Source organism: Neodiprion virginianus, chromosome 6 (assembly GCF_021901495.1).
Source record: "Neodiprion virginianus isolate iyNeoVirg1 chromosome 6, iyNeoVirg1.1, whole genome shotgun sequence".
Classification (NCBI taxonomy): Eukaryota; Metazoa; Arthropoda; class Insecta; order Hymenoptera; family Diprionidae; genus Neodiprion; species Neodiprion virginianus.
The window spans coordinates 25,863,601-25,886,676 of record NC_060882.1 but is presented as its reverse complement, the minus strand read 5'-3'; the positions used below and the strand labels follow the sequence as shown (position 1 = coordinate 25,886,676).

The following is a 23,076-nucleotide window of genomic DNA, read 5'->3' as shown; positions in this document are numbered from 1 at the left end:
TACCTCTGGCGAAAGCTTATAAATTGATTGTTAAAACTGGACGTTCTCGACGCACGTGTTCAGTGTGCATGTAATAAATACATTTGTCTGCGGATCAGTCTTAACTATTGGCTATTACAAAGCACATGCAACATCTAATGTGTGTAATTGATTACAAAACCAGTATATTTTACGACGCAATACAGGATATGCGGTTAACGTTATTATAATATCTGATCAGTAACAACCTTCAGTGGTAATTAATGTTTCGTTAGTAAAGATATTTGCCTTTTTGCATTTTATTGGTAAAGTTTATTTTATTTACAGTAACATGGTACTTTATTTTCGTTATAAATAATGGCAAGGTGTAAATGTATAAAAAATATTTTCGCGAATAATAAAATTATCGAAAAGCAGATATTTTCTTCACTGTATTTTTTTTTTTTATATTAATAACTATTTCGCATAATTGCACTGTTTATTAACAATATTTCGGTTTTATACAAAATAATATTTCTCAGAGTGCTATCTATCTCGTTCATCTTATCCGAAATTTATAAATTACGATATTGTTCAAAATAATCATTCACTTGTTCATTATTTTTCATTTACTTTCATTACTCTGCTCACTTGTTTCTAGATGAGATGTAACCCTAGAGTTTTCCAAAACTTGTTTGTATCGTTCCACCAAATCACTTATCGATCTTCTCTTACGTTGCTTGGAACTTTCGGAGGTCGATGTACAATTGCTAGTTACCTCTACCTCATTGTCCTTCAACATTGGTTTTATAACTCTGTTTGACGACACTGGCGAACCCATATTGTTTTCTACTTTTTTTTCCGCAATGCCTCCTAGTTTTTCTTCTTGTACTAACTCCACTACTTGAGGTTTATTTTGCTTAAATGGCGAAAGATTATTTGGATTTGTCATAACTGAGACTGCGCTGATAATATCTTTGCTTAAATTAAATATACTCTTGGCTGTAAAGTCGAGACTGATTTCTGACAAACTGTTAGTTGCACTAATGGTATTCATTAGAGCAGTTGAATTAGCTTTCGGACTAGACGGAATAGACAGTATGCTGGAGTTGGCTGGAATTAATAAAAGTGGTTATAATTGGGTACAAGTCACTTCTCTTTAAGGTTGAAGACTCAAGCGTTTCAACTTATTATCATCAATTGCAAAAATTTTATACCAACCTTTACCGACATTCATTTTGTGATGTCCAGAAAATAATCTAGAATATTTGTCAGATTTTTTTGTCATCATTGAATTGATTCGAGTCACCGACTTGAATCTTCGGTTTTGCGGGGTCGATCGTTCGCTTACTATCGACGATAAAGTATTGTCAAGATTAATTCTCGATACTAAAAAATTAGCTGTTGACTTAGAAGACTGGGGTGTGACAGCTTCTTTACGTTGATGACGAGAAAACAAAGCTTTATGAGCTCCTGAAAAGTATAGACAATACAATTGTAGGTATAGTTGCAGACAATTTGTTGGTTTCAAATAATGATGACCTCATTAATTACCTTCTACAGGTGTTAACGCCAATCTATTTAGAACATCCACTTTTTCCGAATCTGCATTTGTATCGATACAGATTGTAGGAGAAGGCATAAAAAGAACACTGTCCAGTGCTCCGAATCTATGACTGTCTGGTACATATTTCATATTCCTGGTTCTGAAAGTGTTCTGAACTTCTGCTAGGAGATTTGCGATTTGATCAAGTAAGACTAGAAACAAGCTGCACATAGATTTTGCATCTTCGGTGCTTGCTTCTACTTGTAATTGACATTGGGATAGGTCTTGCAGCTTGTGAATTTGCAGCTGCAACCTCAACTGGCTCAACATCACTAGCACTATTCTGAACAAGTTTTGCAACACTAATTTCTCCTCTGTATACATACGAGAGAAGAGAACCTGCGAATGGAAGAATTTAACGTAAAAATCATATGTGTTCATTCGATTCTGACCGACTTTTGTACTTCCATCAGGTCCGAAGTAAGTTTTAGTTGCTTTTGATTATACAAAAATAATACACAATGACGTGCGTTACTGAAAATCTAGGCATGTACTTAAAGCACTATTACGTTTCAACTTTTAATTAAATCCTTCAGTGCACTCATTAATACTTGATAATTCTGACCTGTGATTCTGGTGGTAGCATTGAATGCAAATCATTGTTTGCATCTATTTTTGGAAGCCTCGATACATCAAGAATGCTGTTATCATTAAGTATGCTTGTTGTTAGTTCAGCGACTTCTGTACTCAGATCCTCAACAGTTTTTAAAATCCCTGTCATTTCTTGTAAGTCACTGATTTGTTTCGCTTGAGTTTCTTTCCACACTAAAAATAAGTGACATTCGTTAGAATAATGAATGTATAAAAAATTGACGTAGCAAGAGGTACATGCCGGAGAGTATAAAGTACATTTCCTTGTAAGTATGCCACAAGTATGCCACCTTCGTTTAGTTATAAAGAGCAAAAATGCAGAAACCACATAAAAAAAGGAAATAAATGACAACAGTTGAGTTTCACAAATTTAGGAAGGGTCTTACTTTTCATAATTTCAATATCCTGAATATCTGTCAACCTTTTTTTCACAGCTGGGGCTACTATTGCATTTGCAGCAAGTTCAGATATTGCTTGTCTTTTTTCGAATGTCTCATTCTGAAAGTCGTTTATATCATTGACCTGATCCCTGAAAATTTGTTGATTACATGTCAAGATCCAATACTAACAATTATGCAGACTATGATAAACTTGTACCGTCATTCACTAAAAACAACTTGTTTGAATCTAATTATTGAAACTGGGATTGAATGCAAACAGATTTACTCGACAAAGCTTCTAGCCCTTCGCTCAGTCTTAGAAAATCGGCTGTTCATCTCCTCAATGTTTTTATGTATATCTGAAGTGGTATTGATTAACAGCTTCTTAGTTACTTCGTCTGTAATCCCGGATTGTGGTGCCAAGAGTACATTGCTATCCGCTGCAAATAAAAGAGTTGCACATTAAAATTTTTTTACCAACATTTACCTGGGATTTATCATCTAGCCGTTGGTTCCCTTTAAAGGGTGCAAATTGTGAGCATAGCTTTTTACATGCCAAGCTTCTCAATATAACGTAAGTAAATATTGTAACTGTTAGAATGGTTGGGAAAAATGAGGCTCCAATAATTCTATTGGTATATTTATTATATAGAAATACGTTAAGAGTTAATATTTGAATATTCGGGACAACACCAGACATTCGTGGCGCTTTGCCTGCGACCTTGTTTTTGACTCTATTCGACTCTGTGTACAGAAAAACAACACTCTTGCTTCTCACACAGTCACTCGGTATTAGAATACATACGTGTAGGTCAGATTCGGTTTCCTCAATGTCAGTATACAATACAGAGTGTAGATATATGTGTGTACAATATAAATGTATAGTACATACATCAACAGTAACGGCAACTGAATTCAACGGAGTAAATGGGATAGGAATCAAATTTAACATAACAAGGCCAAGTAAGTAAATTAAAAGAATTGAAATCAAAATTTAACTTACATTCACGTTTGATATATACATAAAGGACAACCTGTGAGAGCTTCCACATGACGTTGATAAACTTCGTACCTCCAGCGTGCAACAAATACGTGCCCAATATTGAGGGAAGGCCAGCCTCGGGATGCTCGGTTGCAACGATGCCTATAAAATCTTTAACATCGCTTCTGTACTTGCTCTCACTCTTCTTACAAACTATTGGCCACTCCACCAATTTTCTAAACCGTTCCGAATCATATATCGTAAGGAGATAGTGAGATACGTGAATGAAGCCTGTAGTGTTCGGCTTGTCAAACATTCCCTGGAAAATAAAATTAACTAGATAGAAGTAACAGGTTAGTAAATTTTCACTAAATCAGCAGTTCACAGTAAGAACAATGTATCAGCTGAATTTTTTTGACAGTATCGAGACGGTAGACGGACAACAAACTAGAGAGGTTATATTCACAAAAACTGAAGGCTACATCACTTGGCAACAAATCAATTTCCATACCTCTCGAAAATGCCGTCTAAAAGCTTCGTTCGGGGACACAAGTTGCGTAAGAAGAGAGACATTTTTGTGGAAAGATACGCTGACTGCCATCGGTACTCCCTGTTGCCTAATATAAGTAATTATTGTATTTACACTTTACGTCAGAAACGCTATAAATCACAACTTAGCAGCAAATTCATTCTAGTGTTCATTTCATTATGTTAATTAGGTGCAGAATTATTGATTAAATCGATTAAATCTAGTGATATTATCTGTATAATTAGTATCGGACGTGAGCCGCTTAAGATGCGTCATATGCGATCAAGCGCCGCGACTGACCATCTTTCTCTTTTTCAAAACGCTACGCTCGGCAAATCGAGAACGGCTATTGGTTCGCATTGCTAGCAACCGTTGACGGCAAGTCGGTGACGAATAACTTTCAATTCTGCGGGGCGTCGTGAGGTGTCGGCGAGGGGCGCGGTTGGGGGGGCAGGGAGGGAGGGAGGGATTTGACATCAACCGCGTGTATTCTTATTCATCGTAAGAAATTTCGAATATTAGTGTGATTTAAAAGACTCGCTGATATGCGATGAAAACAAGAAAGAAGAAAATAAGGGTAAATAAATTTGGTTCAAGGAAAAATTGAGCGGTCGAAATTACACCAGGGGCTCAAGAAACTCGCGTTGCGACCCTGCCAAGCTCTTGTTGCTATGGTACAGCTGGCGCATTGGTCCTCGACTGCGATGACATACGTATACACGTATACATTGGTATACGGAGGTGTGTGTCTCAGACGACAGTAGCATGAAAATGGTGGTGTAAAATGACTGGACGACGGGCAGTGTTGACGAACTCTGAGCCCTTGCCAGGAAATGGGGGTGCTGATCCATTTCGCGAACTTTTCGAAGCGTGTAAAACCGGGGACTTGGTAAGGGTGAAACAAATCGTAACCCCGCAAACGGTTAACGCGCGTGATACCGCCGGACGAAAATCTACCCCCCTGCACTTCGCAGCTGGTGAGCGAATTTATATTTACATTTATCCTCTCGCGTTACCTTATAGCTGAACAATTCAATATCGGGACACCCTTTTACTCCTACGGAGTAAGGATAGTTCGTTATCTCGAACCAATTATTCTGTAAACTGTGCTGCATGTGTTATTTCCCCTTTTTAAAGTTATCATCAATTTTTTTGGTTAGGGTTTGCGCAACGAAAAACAAAAATTACGTGTGTATGTGTATCTATGTGCGTATATCTTACCCGTGTTTTGCCATCTCCTGTCATTATACAGGTTTTCCTGGTTTTGAGTGAGCTGAATGCAAACGGCAAATTAACATTGAGAAACGTATCTTTAGCCATTACCTACTCATTTTAATTTCGAAACAAAATCCTCCATGTACTTCAAAACAGTTAAATAGCACGAATTGAATGACCCTGTTACTCGGCCATTTCTCCATTTAAATGATCCCTTCATTTTTATACCTTGCAATCATAGTCTGTGTTTAGTTTTATTATATAAAAAAAAATGCTTAAAGGTGAAAAATTTTTAAAGTATTGTCAAATTGTGTAGTTGTTAAAACTAAACTATATAGCAATACTTATATTAGATCATAGGTCTCGTTAAAATGAGCTGTGAAATAACATTTTATTATTATCGTATCCAAGAGAAAGTGAAAGTATAATGTAGAAATTTTTAGAGCACCAAATTATTACTTGTTGTTATTCTGCTGCGCATATTTAATGTTCTTAATATGTAACAACCTGGAAAATATTAGTTTGCAACCTGCTTTGTGTGGATAGAAAGGTCGTGCTCCTGCTTACAAGGCAGAACCGAGTTCTAACTGTACTTATACTTGGTTGGCCACCTTCTTTCAATAGGTAAATAATGACATCTTCTTTGTCGTTATTTCACCTGAGGTTTTGCATTCAGACTGGAAACCTGAGTAAACTAGAAAGCCTGGATAAAAATTATCCCATACAAACTGTACAAACTGTAAAAATAAAGTTAAGGAAAGGGGAAGAAGCGAGCTTTCCAAAAATAAACTGTGTCTCAAGAAAGTGAGGAGAAAAAAAGGAGAAAAAAATTAATGTCTGCCTATTTACCGGATATGTGCGCATAACTTATAATCTGTTTGCTCGTTCTTTAAGAATCATTCAATAAAAATGTTGTATTAGTTTATCATCTTAACATGCTAATTTTCAAATTACAATTAACTGTAACGTTCCTGCCAATAGGATATGGTAGGAGAGACGTGGTGGAATTTTTACTTTCGGCTGGAGCCTCTATACAAGCCCGCGACGACGGAGGCCTCCATCCTCTCCACAACGCGTGTTCATTTGGTCATTTTGACGTTGTGCGATTGCTTTTGGAAGCAGGAGCTAATCCTAATACCAGAGATAACTGGAATTACACGCCATTGCACGAGGCTGCTATCAAGGTAGAATTGTACATGAGAAATGTCAGTCGGCAAGTTTTTTTTATCACCATTTAATGTTCTTATTATGAAACACTCGGTCTGTCATATTACAGGGTAAAATAGATGTCTGTATTGCTCTCCTCCAACATGGAGCTGACGCCAATATTCGAAACACCGAAGGAAAAATAGCACTCGAATTAGCTGACCCAGCAACAAAGCCGGTTCTTACGGGAGAATATAGGAAAGATGAACTGCTAGAAGCAGCTAGATCAGGCAATGAGGAGAGATTATTGCAATTATTGAATCCGTTGAATGTTAATTGCCACGCTAGTGACGGAAGACGATCCACTCCGCTGCACTTAGCTGCCGGTTACAACAGATCGCGGGTTGTACAAATATTGTTACAAAACGGAGCAGATGTCCATGCCAAGGACAAAGGGTATGCAGGATTTGGGTAACAATTCGGTTTGGGAAATTTTAGACTGTTAATTATGGACGTAACAATAACTGATGGACATTCTCTACAGGGGGTTGGTGCCACTGCATAACGCTTGTTCCTATGGTCACTTTGAAGTGACGGAAGCCCTTCTGAAACACGGAGCTGCTGTTAACGCAAGTGATCTCTGGGCCTTCACCCCGCTTCACGAAGCTGCTAGTAAATCTAGAGCTGAAGTGTGCTCGCTGCTGCTGAGCGAAGGCGCAGATCCGACTCAGCTCAATTGCCACAGTAAAAGTGCCATTGACGTGGCACCTACGCTGGAATTACAAGAAAGACTGGCATGTGAGTATAAATCTTATAAAACTCTCGTTTGTATGGGTGAAAATGGTAGATCCATAAAACATCATTTCTTACTCTCTCCAGTCGAGTACTGAAAACAGGCTTATTATTTTCAGCAAACCATTAATAGAACTTTAGAACAGAACAAAAGTCGCTCAATCTCCTCTTATATTTCAGATGAATTCAAAGGACACTGTCTTCTAGATGCCTGCAGACAGGCAGATGCAACGAAATTGAAAAAGTATCTGTCTCAGGATGTTGTTAATTTTAAGCATCCCTACACTGGCGATACTCCTCTGCATAGCGCAGTGGCATCACCCTATCCGAAACGGAAACAAGTTATAGAAACTTTGATAAGAAAAAACGCAGCTCTGAATGAAAAAAATAAAGACTTTCTTACACCTCTTCATATAGCTACCGATCATTCCCACTACGACGCAATGGATGTCTTACTACGACACAATGCCAAAGTTAACGCCTTAGATGGACTAGGACAGACGGCTTTGCACAGGTAATTTTGTACTGTTATTCAAATTACTCCTGCCATTTTGAGTTACTTAGTAGGCCTTCGAAGATGATCAAATTTCGAAAAATGCTTACGGAAATAATGTTGAATAAGATATGTATGATAATCTTTTGCATACATATCTATGAAAAATTGTAATTTTATGTGTATCCTATTGAATCGATATTTGGTGCACTGCAAAGGCCTAGTAATTAATGCAATATAAAATAAGAATATTAATAAATGTATTTAGGTGCGCCAGAGAGGACAACGTTCAGGCATGTAGGATACTTCTTTCCTATAACGTTGATCCTTCGATAGTCTCGTTGCAAGGATATACAGCAAGTCAAGTTGCTACGGAGAATGTCATAAAAATATTACAAGGTTAGTGTGATTAAACATCTAAGGATATTGCGCAAGAGGAAATTAGGCAACTGCAAAAAAAAAACTTGCTTCTAACTCAAATCGGAAAAAACGTATAACGGATAATAAATTCGAAGGAAATTGAGTATTGAAATAGTATCTGCTAATTAAAAAATAATGCAACGTTAATCCTTTCTCAATTTATTAAATCAATTTTACTTGAGATGAAATTTATCTGGTAGATCCGCCCAGTGGAACGGAGGACATCGAAGCACAGCTTCTTGAAGCAAGCAAGGCTGGGGATTTGACCGCAGTGGAAAGAATTCTTCAAGCTAGCCCACATGCAGTCAACTGCCGAGATTTAGATGGGAGACATTCTACACCTCTGCATTTTGCTGCAGGGTACAACAGGGTCCCTGTTGTGGAATATCTCTTAGCACACGCTGCTGATGTTCACGCTAAGGATAAAGGGTAAGTATTAAATAGCACAAGATATGTTCCATAAAATTCTTTAGAATTTGGATGATGGTCTTGAATTCTGTTCCGGAATTTATTGAACTAAGCCATTTTTTACGTAATATCTCCAGTGGTTTGGTTCCTCTGCACAATGCCTGTTCTTATGGACATTACGAAGTGACGGAATTACTCGTGAAACATGGGGCTTCTGTAAACGTGGCGGATCTCTGGAAATTTACCCCCCTACACGAAGCAGCAGCTAAAGGTAAATGCGAGATAGTACGTCTGCTGCTCAGACATGGTGCAGATGCAACAAAAAAGAACAGAGATGGAGCTACGCCCCTGGATTTAGTGAGAGAAGGCGATCAAGATGTTGCTGATTTATTACGAGGAAACAGCGCGCTTTTAGAAGCTGCCAAGAAAGGGAACTTGGCCAGGGTACAAAGGCTTGTTACTCAAGATAATATCAATTGCAGAGACGCTCAGGGCAGAAATAGCACGCCTCTACACCTAGCCGGTAATAATAATTACGACTCGAATCGTAACTTCTATCTTAGATGAAGCATAAATTGTAACTAACTATTACATTTCTCTTCCAGCTGGTTACAATAACTTGGAAGTGGCTGAATTCCTCTTGGAACGCGGAGCAGACGTCAATGCACAGGATAAGGGTGGTCTCATACCGCTGCATAATGCCTCGAGTTACGGTCACTTGGACATAGCTGCCCTACTGATAAAATATAACACAGTAGTGAACGCCACAGACAAATGGGGCTTCACTCCGTTACACGAGGCTGCACAGAAAGGTAGAACGCAACTTTGCGCTCTACTATTAGCACACGGCGCCGATCCTTTCTTAAAGAATCAAGAAGGACAGAGTCCTGTCGATTTAGCGAGTGCTGACGATGTCAAGTGCTTATTGCAAGATGCAATGGCCTCGCAACAGGTCGTACCCTTGGTACCCCCTAGTCGACCTCCTAGTATAATTGCTGGTAAGAATTATTCGGAGTGTCTCATGGAAATTTTTTTCCGCCTTTAACGTTTCCGTATTTCATGAATGTTATTCTCAGTTCCAGTCACTCCTCCACCGTCGCTAACTCAGGAAACTGTGATAATGCCATCCGGTGCGGCAATGACACTCTGCGTACCCTTGGCGCGACCGACTTCTTGCCTAAGTCCGATGCCGTCGATTGAGTCGTGCTCAGAGAGAGAAGTGAAAGAAATTTGCGAGGATCGTAACAGCAACGGGATCACGTCCGTTTCTGGATTCCTGCAAAGTCTGAGTCTCGAACATCTGCTCGAATTGTTTGAAAGAGAACAAATCACACTGGATATATTGGCAGAAATGGGACACGAAGACTTGAAGCAAGTAGGCGTCTCAGCTTATGGCTACAGGCACAAACTAATCAAGGGAATGGATAAACTGCTGACTTCTAGTGCCGGCGGCTCCATTTGGCAGCCATCCATAAACCCTGGAACCTTACTGGTGGACTTATTAACTGAGGACAAAGAGTTTTTGGCTGTTGAAGAGGAAATGCAGAGTACCATACGCGAACACAGGGACAACGGTCATTCGGGAGGTGTATTTTCTCGATACAACATCGTCAGAGTGAGTCAATTGCAATCTCGGATCTGAAGAAATTTTCTCAATAGAATATTCTTCCTCTAATACACTTCCCTCCTTTCAGATACAAAAAGTCCAAAACCGTAAACTCTGGGAGCGTTACGCTCACCGTAGACAAGAAGTTGCTGAGGAAGTTGGGGCAGCGCCCGCTTCCCCCAGTGCTACTCCCAGAGCTACGCCTAGTCCTGCTGCACCTCAAGCAAATGAAAGAATGTTGTTTCATGGGAGTCCTTTCATCAACGCAATCGTTCAAAAAGGGTTTGACGAACGGCACGCTTACATCGGCGGGATGTTTGGCGCAGGGATTTACTTTGCCGAACACAGTAGTAAAAGTAATCAATATGTTTATGGGATTTGTGGCGGTACTGGATGCCCTGCACATAAGGATAGGAGTTGCTATATATGCCACAGGTGGGTAGCTTTTAGATTCTCTGTTGACTCACCAACGTGAATTCTATTTTTCCCGTCTAAATACCATTTGTACCAATAAATTCTCACGTGCTTGCAATTTTTTCTCCATTACAGACATCTTCTTCTATGCCGAGTTACGTTGGGTAAATCGTTCCTACAATTTTCAGCCATGAAAATGGCCCACGCTCCCCCTGGGCATCACAGCGTGGTAGGAAGACCCTCGCAAGGTGGTCTTGTCTTCCCGGAATATGTAGTATATAGAGGTGAACAGGCTTATCCCGAGTACCTGATAACTTATCAGATTGTCAGGCCTCAACAGGAGGCGGGTGGCGGGGAAGGTAGTGAGGAACGGTGATCAGAAGAGGTGAGCCCTGCAGCCAGACTTTGTTGCCTCTGTTGCTGTCAGAGGCCTAGAACATGCGGTGTGTTGTCTTAGGTTGTGTCCGAACTTTTATTTTATCGACATTACATTTTTTTCATTATAGTTTATATTATACCCTATATTATAAGGATTGATTGATTAATTGATGGGAAAGAATCTGGTGTCAATGAATTAACAGCGAAGCTTAATCATTTTACATTCTTGTTTGTAATGGGTTTAGAATTTATTGGTTCTCAGTACAGGTTAGATCAGTAATTTTCACAAGAAGAGAAAGGGAAGTGAGAAAAAAAATAGACATGCAACAGTATTACGAACGTTTCGTTTTTTCATTCGTTTTTTCATTCGTTTTTCTATACAAACCTGTGGTTTTTGCTCTTTCTGTTAACGTAGTATTTATTTGTATTATTATTATTGTTTAGTATTGATTGGTCTTGATCGATCGGTGGATTGAATATTCTCACTTCAAAGGAGACTTGACTAATTTTTATTATTACATTATTTTAGAACAATTTTTTACGACAGAATGTATGCATTTAAAGTTATTGAATCAATTTTTACTTTATTTTTGTAGAAATTTATTTGGATTATCAATCATTTTATAGGTCGTCATCCATGGCTGCGTAAATAGGTATATTATTCGTTCATACATATATGTGCATGAAATAAAATGTAGGCATGATCTATTCGGGGACACACACCTTACCGAATGCGTGTGTAAATGTGAAGAGAAGTAAATGAATTTTATACATTTTTCAGGGATAGACGCTATTCTTGGAGTAATGAAAAATGTAGCCACAAATTAAACTGATCTCAATAGATCTTTGAATTTTAGTTAGATCCGGTATAAATCAATTGATTCGTATAGTCTATATACCTTGAGTTATACTGTCACAAAGACATTAAAATAATTGAAATAAATGAAGTATAGTGATTGTACGTTTTGAGACGCTTAAATATGACGATTAATTCACCCAAGATAAATCTAAGTTTATTCGTGGTAAAGCGGTATCATGGTAACAATGAAATATTTTTTTTTTTCTAACGAAAATATGAAGGAATTTGAAAAAAACAAACAAAAAACGAATATTCAAAACATGAGTAACGTAATTACATTTGTTGAATTTCAATGACCGGGATAGCCTGAAGTTTAGATAACTCTTACAAGCACGTAATTTCGTCGTTATTATATTCCATCGTTACTTTCACATAGTACCGTACATCTTTATAAATAACCTGAATTATGAAAAGTGAGGTTTGCCAGGAGATATAATCTTTGTATCAAGCTATAGTCATCGGTACTTAAAATTCAATTCATTCAAACTGCCAGACATGATGAACACGATTTGTCCATTTTCACAGAATTCGTGTCATTCATTTATATTTTTTTTTTTTAAAGACAGATACGAATCTTCATCATTACTGAATTAAGTTTTTGAGACAATTAATTCAGGGCTACTGATACGGTGCGACATAAGAAAAGGTGGGTGAAAAATTTGAAGATTCGATAGACTGAAAGAAAAAATTAATATCTACCCATGCTGGGTATTAATTTTTAACGCAACGAGATAATGAATGATTAATTATTACACAGTTGTTATTACTATAAATTAGCGTTCATTCTGAATTGAACATTGACCTTTCGACAAAGTAGGTAATTGTATTTCGCTACTGCATCGCGTCGGAACGATGGACCTTCACTGTAAGAATTAAGTTTTATTTTCATCAACCAAGTAAATTTCCACTGCAGAAACTGCGATTCTTGATTTGTTCCAGAACTTTACCAATAAGCCAATTGACTTTGGAAGGGAAAAACAACTTCCGAAGTCCGACGCGGAGCATGTCTCGTAGTATTTTTCGAAATTATCTCGTCTGTGAAAGAAATATTTGTCTTGCATTTTATGTATTCGGAATTGAATAATAATGATATTTGCGACGACTTCTATTCGTTTCTCAAGCCGTCTAAATGAAAATAAAAATAAAAGAAGAGAGCTTGTCTAACTACTCGCATTGCCTCTAAAAATATTGAAATTTTAATTATTTTGTACAGGAAAAAAAAAAAAACAGAAAATAATAGTCCGTTCGATCAGACAAATACTCGATTTCAACGCGTGTGCCGGATATTCCGTTGAAAAAAAAATTACTTTTAGTTTTAATCATCCTCTTTGGAATTATATATTAATTTAATTTTATTATGAGGTGTGGGGTCAACCGAACTTTTCACGATTAGCTCTCTTCCCAATTTGCATTCAAGATAAGACGCGACCGCAAAGGTCATCAAAGCGCCTCATTTCTTGGCAGTCTGAAATATTACGCTACTCGGACTCAATTTATTACGCGATAATCGTTATGCTTACGTTCGGTATAAATTTTCAATTCTTCTTGAATGGATATATTTTTCTTCCTTCCTCTATTGATACCTAGGACCGAATTCATTGTGGCATCATAAAATTTGCTGTCGTACCATTTGAAGAGAAATTAATCAGTGTTAATTTCTCTTTGCAAAACTCTCTTATAAACGTTATTTAAAATTAATCGCATTTTACTTCGGCTGTTGTATGATAATTTTTTTGCCACCTTTCGACTGACAGAACAAAGTTTCCTGGCAAATCTGACAAGTTTAACTGTGCAATCCGGTTTGCTCAATAGGAACGATCGTATATTTACTTGCTACGAAACATGAAAGAAAATATTCCTAGGCTGGTCGGTTGTAATTGGAAAAAAAAAAAAAAAAATTGAAAAAAAATGTATGCACAGACCAGGATAGGGAGTATTTTTTGAGCGTCAATTCCAATTCCACTATATTAGCTAAATATACAAAGGTGACGGTGGTTTTTATTTATGGGTATTTAGCTTGATTAAATATCTAATAAATAATTTTACGTGGGTGGAATAAGTGAGTGAGTAAATGGATTTAAAAAAAAAACTTATAGTATGTAATAATATAGGTGCAGCACGATTATTTTTAATAATTAAATATAGGCTATAAATCAGGACGAATATTTGGCTTGTATACATTTTTTCCCCGACATGTGGCTTCCTGAAAAAAGAGAGGCTAGAAGGAAAAAAAAATTTAGGAATCGAAAAGAAGCTCTACGTGCGTCATTCTAGAACTCGTGCGTTTAAAATATACATCCGATACTTGCAGGTGTAGATATACAAGTAAATCTTGACGTCATGTTCCTTCGATCTCTACGAATGATTTCGAATTCTAAAAATATACAACACATGAAAATCTCCTTGTTACTTAGCTTCTGCAATATTCTGTTTCGTACGCGGCAGAGGGCGAATGATTGATTAGTGGAGTTCAATAAAACGGGGAGAAATAAATGAACGAATAACAAGATAACGTTTTCACCGTTAAGAAATTAATTACAGATAAATTCGGTATATCGAATCAATGGATGTATTTGTCACTCTTAAGTAACATTATCAAAAGGCACCTAGATCTTTTTTTCCAATATAAACAGATGCGTGGTCTTTGGAAGAATGTATCAAAGCCGAAAATGCCCTTGTATAATTGATGATTATGTGTGTTATTAACGTGCGTGGTGTCGCGTGCGCCAAGTATCTAAGTCATTTTACGCGACTGTGAAAATAAAATGAACGAATAATAATTAGCTCGAGGAGAAAAGAGGAGGAGAAGAAAATTGCGAAAATACGGAAGGAAAAAATTATTGAAATGAAATGTAACTAAAATATTTACAGAAAATTATAAGCCCATGCGAGATTTTGAGAGTTAGCGTTAATAGTGAATAATGACAATACCGATATTCCTGCATTTTTACAAGTTTTTAGCGTATACCTCGTACACGTCATGAGTTGATCAAATTGAATTGAATTATTACTATGAATGCGGCTGCCGAAACGGTCGAACGTAATTTAAATATTGTATTTACCAACCGATGTATTTCCATTAACTTATATTACATACTCTAATGTTATTATACGTATATAACACATCATGAATATACATAGTAAAAATAAAATTAAAAAAACATGAAATATAAATAATAATCCCCAGTTATTATACATCTATTTTTCATTTATTGTTATATTCTAACCACGATTCTGACGGTAAAATCGAAATGTTGCGTTCTGCGATCTTCGACTGTTCTGCTGAACAAGATATAAATAAATAAATGACGAAAGAAAAACGAAAAGAATACTACAACCTCGAGTATGACTTTGTACTCCGACGAAATATCTTATTCATCGGAAATCAAAAGAACGATTAAAAAATTGGTACTGGTAACAAAATTTGCAACGTGATAAACCATCTTGTGCTAATTAGTATGTGAGCTGATATACTAAAGGGGGAACGGTTAAATGTCAAACAACTTTTACGAACGCCTTGTGATATCTTTCGCAGGGCAATAAAAGTGCAAAACGAATTTCGGTACACTATACGTTCCGTAATGTCGATAACGATTGTATAAATTGCGCGATCAAATCGCGTCCGCAATGAAAAAATAAATCAACGATATTAAATTACGCAATTAAAATCGGACGATCGACGGCGCGTCATTTATTCATTACCATTATTAAATTGATCAGCTTTAAAATTCTATGAGAAAAACGGAACTCTCGAATAACCTACTCGATGCTCTTGCCCCGCTTAGGAGTTCAAACTATTAGGAAACGTACACACAATGTGGAACGTGTGCCGAACACGCGGTTATTGTTCCACACCCTGTTTATGGATCCGCGACGATGCGGGAAAGCTGGCGATGAACTTGATTCATTGCGAATCCTCAACTACATCCTTTACATCTTATACGCCGGTCACAGAGGACGGTTACAGCCAATCGTTAATTAAATTTAACGACGGGAACATACGCGTACAAGGTGGTAGTTTCAGCCGATATATCTTTCAGCCCCTGAGGTAGGTGCACTCGTGCTCGGTACTTGGACGATCCGGACTTTATACCTGCAGCTATATTCACCGTTGTAAAGCGCAGCTTCTACGCCTAGAACTTTGCTCTTCGCGGTTAATGAGTTTTGCCCGGTAATTCTACCACCGTAAATACATCGTGTCTTACACCTACTCGGACCGCAATTCAACTCAAGTTATTACGCCCGCAAGCTCGCAAGCCCGCAAGTTTTTCTCTCCTCGAAGGTACTAATTACTCTCGACGAGTGGCTGCGGTCCTTGCATCGATTCTTATAAGGATATGACTGGATCGTTTGGCGCCCGCTCTTTGAGATGGCAAAAAATCTCAGACAGATCGGACCCTCGAGACTCCAGTGATATGTGCGTGCATGCACATGTATTTCTCTTATTGTTAGCACGATTCAAGTCTAATTGTTCTTGTATCGCATAATATTATATTGTATGCTTGCCTTTGTACTTACATCCAATTATATTCTTTGCTCGATATCTTATCTCTCTGCAACATACAGATGAATGTTACACGCCGGTCGTTCTCTCGTTCAAACTAGTTATTCGTGCCTGTAAATGAGGTTCAATTTATTTTAACATATATTTCACTCCTTCACAGTCCATGTCGCTAAGATTTATCTCCTATGGAATTAGACATATTTTTCCTGCCCTCATACTCACTGCGATAATGATTTATCGATGTACGAATTACAACGAACGATCGACGATACGTTCAAGAAGCGATCTTCGAGCATGTTAGGTTCCTGAGTTTTTTAGAAGCATTACCGGCGATATCGCGCGTCGGTCGTTTTGATCCCTAGAAACGTTACCTCTCCGATTTCTTAACATGACGCGTGTGTGCCTGTCTAAGTAAATTTGCAATCTGAGTTACAGGTAGGAGTTCCTCTCGAGATTTCCACTCACCGAGTGACGAGCCGTTATTAAAGTGTTTGCCGTGCTGGCTCTGGAGTTCTCTTAGCCACGATTGAATGGCTCGAATAAATTTGCACGTATTCATGGTGTACTGCAGGTACGAAAAATTCTCATAGCCAGAGGCAACGAGTCGGTGCACTGATTTGTTTGCGTAATTCAACAAACATTATAATCAGACGCGCGAAATTTTGTTTGATCATCCGAGCAGGACTGCCGGTTTCGGAATAGTACAGGAGTACCTGGGTACATAGATAAATTCGGCATTCACGTGTCATATTTAAAATTCGTTAACCCATTTCCAAATTCTCGGACTTTCTTTTCCTCTCGATCACAATTCGTATAGAACGTATACACATCGATCAACCCACTAACTACCTCCACGCTCGAGATTACAACGAAATAACTCGCCATATGTGGTAGTTGATCAGTTGAGTGTTCAGTCGGTGGTTAATCAATTAATCCTAACCACGTCGACGTAGAGAAAGACAAGCAAAAGAATATCCAGCAGGTATCTAACATCTAACAGCGTTTCAAATAATCTAACACCCGAGTCAAAGTCGTTGGTTCTACACGCTGCAGTATTCGTTACAAAGGACTTATCAGAGCGTATCAGTGTCGCCTTACGTAGAATCTTACGGCTTTTCAACGCCGCGAACAAGTTCAAAACTAGTTTTTCAATATGTCCTCTGGGAAAGGAAGAAGTCTTTGTTACGCCTCGAGGATTACCACGCAAGCCTAGAAGCACTCTGCAGTATTCTGTTTGTTGGTGTCAAGACAATTGGATGCAAACAAAATTGTCACGAAGAAGAAGACGAAGAAAAAGATCAGATTCGTCTCGATTACAATGACGATTATACGCAGAGGAGAGACACACCCTGCATCACACGCCGCACCAGGACGAAGTTTAATTTCACGGGCAATTGCGTGATCGTTATCGCGTCTAGACTTTTCGCCCCCTCTGATTTACGTGATGTACGATAGAATTTTTCATCGAGTCAATAACCGCACGTATAGGTTTTGAGTGCGAGAAATAACGAAAATAAATAAATAAATAAATAAATAAATAAATAAATGAATAAAATACTGTCAAGATAAACTCGCAATTCGAGAGGTTATTAACTTAGAGATAAGGTGACAAATGATTCTAAGATTCCGACGATTTCACGGGATTTCCAACAATTTTACTCGATTCCATATGCGATTACAAACGGTTTCACAGGTTTTTAATTCCCAAGATTTCTAGCACCTTTCACTGCGATTTCAAAGGAATTTTGAGCATTTTCAGGTGATTTTAAACCGATTTCTTTGGAATCGCTTAACGCAAAGTTGTTTTTTCATTTGCATAATCGAATAGCTCCTCGAGGCAATGGCTTCTTCAAACGTATGTCCTGTCCTCGGGTGTACTGCGGCGACCTTCTCGTGATTGTCTAGAAATATTGCGGAACTAGGCCATGGTTTTTATTGTGAGGCCTGCACGACTTGAGATTTTTTAATTTCAAAGGCGAGACGCGATCTCTGTCGAGGTTCGCAGTGCAGACCTCAGAAGCGTCGTTTTCTGTCGTTTTGGAAGATCGCCAAACGGTTATTTATCTACGTTCGCGCCTGTCAAGAATGATCATTCCTATACGTACAGCTTTATCAAGCTTCTACAGTCTCCTCGCATTCCCAGCGACTGCATTCGATCAGGTATTTGCGCGTTGGGAAACCACGTTTCGACAGACGTTGTCCGCAGACATGTAAAGATATAAATGCCGCTCTGAGAGATTCGTATTTCACTAAAAGCGTAGTTTTTTTTCTTGTAATTTTTACCACGTATACCTCAAACGCAACAAAATAAACGCCTCGGAGCTTGCACGAGGTTTCGGTTTCGGAAAATTCGCTTGGAACGATCAGCTGATCGGTGTGTTCGACGCCATATTGCCGTCGTCGTTCACGATTCCGCGATAAAATCTAACGGTAAGCGGTTGCTGAATAACCTAATTTTCCATGAGAAGTGTTTATTTTCGCACAATACATTTATAAGCGTTACACATGACAGATAAATAGACAAATAAATAAAAACGGACAAAATAAAATTGCTCCGTGTCTGATGCGAATGGAGTATACTCGTATGGTGTGTGCACTGGACGGTATGTAAACATAATTATCGCGTTGAACTAGACTAACGATGATCTCGGTAGTTACGATTATAAATCGCATTGTATTTTCGACTTGAAAAATACGAGATGTGTGGGGCTTGAGAACGAAAAATGGAATTAAAAATTAACGGTTATCTAGTGTCAATTGTGCCCGATTATCATTCGTATTCCAATTATAATACCCGCAGAAGCATTGTGATTTATGTAATTTGGTTGTGCGTTATTTATCTACTCGTATTCAAATAATACGATCAATTATAATTACACCGGGTGTCACAATCGGCCTGCAATCGTGTCTGTCTGACCTTTACAAATTTATTCCGTCTTATTCCTAGCTATAATACCTAAGGTCGCACGAAGAACGGGAACAGAAAAGACGTAGATACTTCTTCTCAGTAGATAACTGAATGCGAATCTAACGAATGTCGGACTTGCGGTTCGTAGGTATATATGTACGTGTAATTGAAGAGGAGGATTAAAAAGGCTGTAAGTGCAATATTTTTATGTATGTGCCAAGTTCAGTGTTTTCCGAACAGAACATTAACCGAAAAAATGGCACCTACAGCCTTTTTACATTCTTTGCTTAAAGTTTCACGACGTCGTTATTATACGCGAAACTGATATCCGCTTACGTACGTACTTTGCACCTACTCGGTTCGAATTCGTAAGTTGGGAAGACGAACGAATAAGCGAAATTTAATACGATATTGAAAGATGATACGAAAAATTGATATCCGTCCAACGTTATGTAAATCAAATCAAAAAGTGTCAATAATTTGGAATAATTTGATTAATTTATCGCGGTTTAATTAACGTTCGGTATTGCCGCACACATGATGATTCGAAAACAATTTCGACGTTCAATTTCTGTTTTATCGACAGTTATATATTTTCTCTAGATTATCGTACGTTTCATATTTTCCACAATCTCCGAGCGCGGAGCGGAGCTGTTACGCATTTTTACCTCCGTTACACGTTCGCTCGATTATAACAGTGCACGATCAAAACGAACGAAAATTTTGATACTCTCGATAATCACGAAGCGGTAGGTGAAAAAATTGAACATTATTATGACTGCAGATGCGCTGAAAATGCAATTGTGGAAAATGCAGCGACAGCAGCAGCAGCAGCAACAGATCGCGTTAATTGGCCTCGTAACATAATATGTTGTGTGGAAGGCGTGAATCGAGCATACATAGCAACATTCGCGATAATATAAAATTTATATATCCCACTTATCGTCGACTAGTGCATAAAGTCACGTTACTCGTCGGGCGGCACTGATTTTCAGACTCGCGAGGCTCCTGCAGCCTTATCGAATCCATTCAAGGCTCGCACAGAGTTTATCCATCTTCCGTCTGCCGTATGAGCTGCATTATAATGTTCAGCCCCCTTTTGCCAGACGGTACGAGAACAAGATACAAACAGTCGTCAACTCTCGCTCTGCGCGATCGCGGAGAGGTCTGATTCCGAGTTAAGCTCGACTTGAAGCTTCCGCTGTGCAGAATTGGACTACATTCACCCGGATGCCTGGATCGACGTTACCAATTCGTTACCTTGCATTTTTCTTATTCCCTTTTTACGCACGGCACGCGTAGCTACGTAACGATCGTTGCTAACAATCGACAGGAGATAATTAGGGGTACTTTGATTATCACCATCCCAATGTCGACGATTGTCAGTATATTGCAGATTTCGCAACGATGCTACGTTATACGTACTTCGATTGTACGTGTAACCAGTCAGGGTATATTACGTATACAACGTACATGTACCCAATGCAACAGTGCGAAGGAGAAAGATGGTGGAGAATTAGCGAGGATCCAATTTGCGACTTTGGAACGGTAATCAAAATGTCCTTGCGATAAATGTAAATTTCATTATACACTGATTCTGATTATTCAAGAAGATTAATCCAGCCTGTTCTTCGTCATTTTTTCCTTATTGTTTTTCAATTACTGCCTTGTTACTCTTACATTGAAAGCTCATTTTTCATTCTTACTTTATCCTCTTAGCCCCAGATTAACGTTTTATAGTAATGAATAAAATAAACGTCAGCGATTGCCGTTCGAGCGAATTAATGAAATAATATTGCTGATGAAACCGTGGCGGAGGAAAGAAGCGATCACGATTCGGAGAAGGGAGGAAAAGAATCAAAGAACAAATTCTGCAATCGGACCTCTTTCAAAACGTGGCTTGCAATCATCGGTGCACGGGTTTAATCCTGGTGGATAATATCGGCATCGCTGCAACAACACTTTCTTCACGGAAAAAATCCTCAACTTGGATGTAAATTCCATACCCTCGACTTTTTGTTTTTATGGGAATTATCACGGGTAGAATTATTACGAGCATTATCTACGAGTTAAAGCGGTACGACTTTACACTTAGGTTGAGGGTTTTTTCCGTCGGGATTACGAGACAGAAATAAGGTCGCGTTTTTCTATTTTACGGCAAAATTAGGAAGAAAGATAAAAACTCGCGAACTTTTCTAGCTTAGCAAAAAAATTGACTTTTTATTTACGACGATACAATTTAATATCCCATTTAACTTTTTACTTTATTTTTTGCTTCGCAGCTTACCAGTAATTTTTTTTTTCAATTAGGAACTTTTAATAATAATAAATACTTTCTGTCGAGTCGTTGCTGCGTCATTTTTCAGCTTACCCCTTGTACTTCGGATTTCCCATCCACTCCGACATCGGCAACGTCGCGAATGTTATCTGAGCAAATATCCAAAGAGTAAACACCGAGTGTGTTTTTACTCAGGTGCAACGTGATTCGTCCTGATAATTGTGCACATTTGTGTACTTAGAACTGGCTTTCGAAATATTTATAAATATCTAGTTTGTTCCTTCGTTACAGTCTGACGAGTCATTCGTTCAATTCATTTTCAAGAACTATTTGCCTGGTCATAAACTTATATCGCATATTATATTATCAAACATACATTTGACGTATCTATAAACTTATTTGGATCCGTACAAAGTTACACTCAAATGATGATTAAATTGTCCAGTAAAAAGAGCCAACTTATATTCGCGATGGCAGATCTGTTACTGCATCTACAGGCTACAACGTATAAAAGTTTAAGAAAATGTCTATCCCTTATCTGCAGTCAGTCGGCTATGCGTCTATTATACCTGAGTGAACTTGGTTCATAGTTGAAAAGCAGCAGGTGGTTTCAGTTATTCATATCGCTCGATAAGGGAGCAACAGGTGCCACAATGCGGTTATCGGAAATAACGAGATAATCCGAGGGCCCTCGATTACGGTGACGAAGCGGAGAAATTCCCTTGGAAAATTCAACGTTAAATGATATTTTACGAATATAAGTTAGATGCAGCAAAAATCGCGTTATTTGTTGCGCGATGAATACGTAAGACGGGTCAAAAACACAGCTTTCATAAGAATTGTGAACTATTTTTGCACATCAAATCGAGTGAGCCGATAAATGAGAAAATAATATCGTTTCAGGGTGTAATTTATTACAGGAAAATTACGACTTGTGTACATATTTGTATAGAACAATTTGCACCGGGATTCACTCGCGCATATTTGTAGATAAAACTGTGTCGTAGATATTCGTGTCGAATAATAAGCTGCAAATGGTAATAGCTGTTATTTGTATCCCATTACGCTATCGAATTGAACGGTATAAATACTGCCGGTTGACTAACCTTCGTTGAAAACGTTGAACTTTTTGTAACTTGTACGTATTCCATAAACAAGTTGAACATCGTATTTATTTACAATTTTCTTCAAGAATGGATTCAATAAAAGCACGCGAATAAATCGATATTCGATCGGTAAGAAATTGCGATTGCGGCGTAAATTCGTTGCGCTACGATTGATTGATTGTAATTGTTATTAAATATATATGAAGCAATGAGAGGATAAAAATTTGTCAACTATAATACGTCATTATTAACACATCCAGGGCAGAGATAATACTCTCGAATATTTATTACAATAACTTTTTCTGACAGTCCGGGCTTCTTTTATTTAAATACACGCGACGATCCGCGGCTGCGGCTGATTAACGGCCAATTATTAACGGTCATAGTGCGAATTACACACAATTATTGTTTATAATTGGTGCTGTAAAACAGTTGTACGCGGTGCAAGACGAGTTTTAAACTTTGAACAATATTTTTCATCGTTTGATACGGAGTCAGACTGC

At 38.2% G+C, this 23,076-nt stretch overlaps 2 protein-coding genes across 4 annotated transcripts; one reads left to right on the top strand and one right to left on the bottom strand.

Annotated features, from left to right (window-relative positions):
* Positions 1-144: 144 nt before the first annotated feature.
* Positions 145-4,367, bottom strand: LOC124306861 (uncharacterized). 2 transcript variants are annotated; one of them, XM_046767957.1, is made up of 8 exons: positions 4,029-4,367; positions 3,539-3,836; positions 2,822-2,975; positions 2,542-2,684; positions 2,130-2,329; positions 1,513-1,903; positions 1,180-1,431; positions 145-1,071 (listed from the first exon to the last, which is right to left on the bottom strand). In XM_046767957.1, the coding sequence occupies exons 1-8, from the start codon at positions 4,116-4,118 to the stop codon at positions 584-586; spliced, it is 2,016 nt and encodes a 671-aa protein (XP_046623913.1). In that variant the 5' UTR covers positions 4,119-4,367; the 3' UTR covers positions 145-583. The 2 variants fall into 2 exon arrangements, with proteins under 2 accessions (XP_046623913.1, XP_046623914.1); XM_046767958.1 differs by lacking the exons at positions 3,539-3,836; positions 4,029-4,367 and adding an exon at positions 3,229-3,251.
* Positions 4,368-4,535: 168 nt separating this feature from the next.
* Positions 4,536-11,885, top strand: LOC124306944 (poly [ADP-ribose] polymerase tankyrase). Of its 2 annotated transcripts, none has more exons than XM_046768130.1 (12): positions 4,536-5,023; positions 6,243-6,445; positions 6,538-6,878; positions 6,952-7,205; positions 7,380-7,713; positions 7,970-8,091; positions 8,313-8,541; positions 8,658-9,043; positions 9,126-9,518; positions 9,597-10,135; positions 10,215-10,561; positions 10,676-11,885. In XM_046768130.1, exons 1-12 carry the CDS (start codon positions 4,831-4,833, stop codon positions 10,914-10,916), a joined length of 3,582 nt encoding a protein of 1,193 aa, XP_046624086.1. In that variant the 5' UTR covers positions 4,536-4,830; the 3' UTR covers positions 10,917-11,885. The 2 variants fall into 2 exon arrangements, with proteins under 2 accessions (XP_046624086.1, XP_046624085.1); XM_046768129.1 differs by having other exon boundaries at positions 4,537-5,023; positions 7,961-8,091.
* Positions 11,886-23,076: the final 11,191 nt, after the last annotated feature.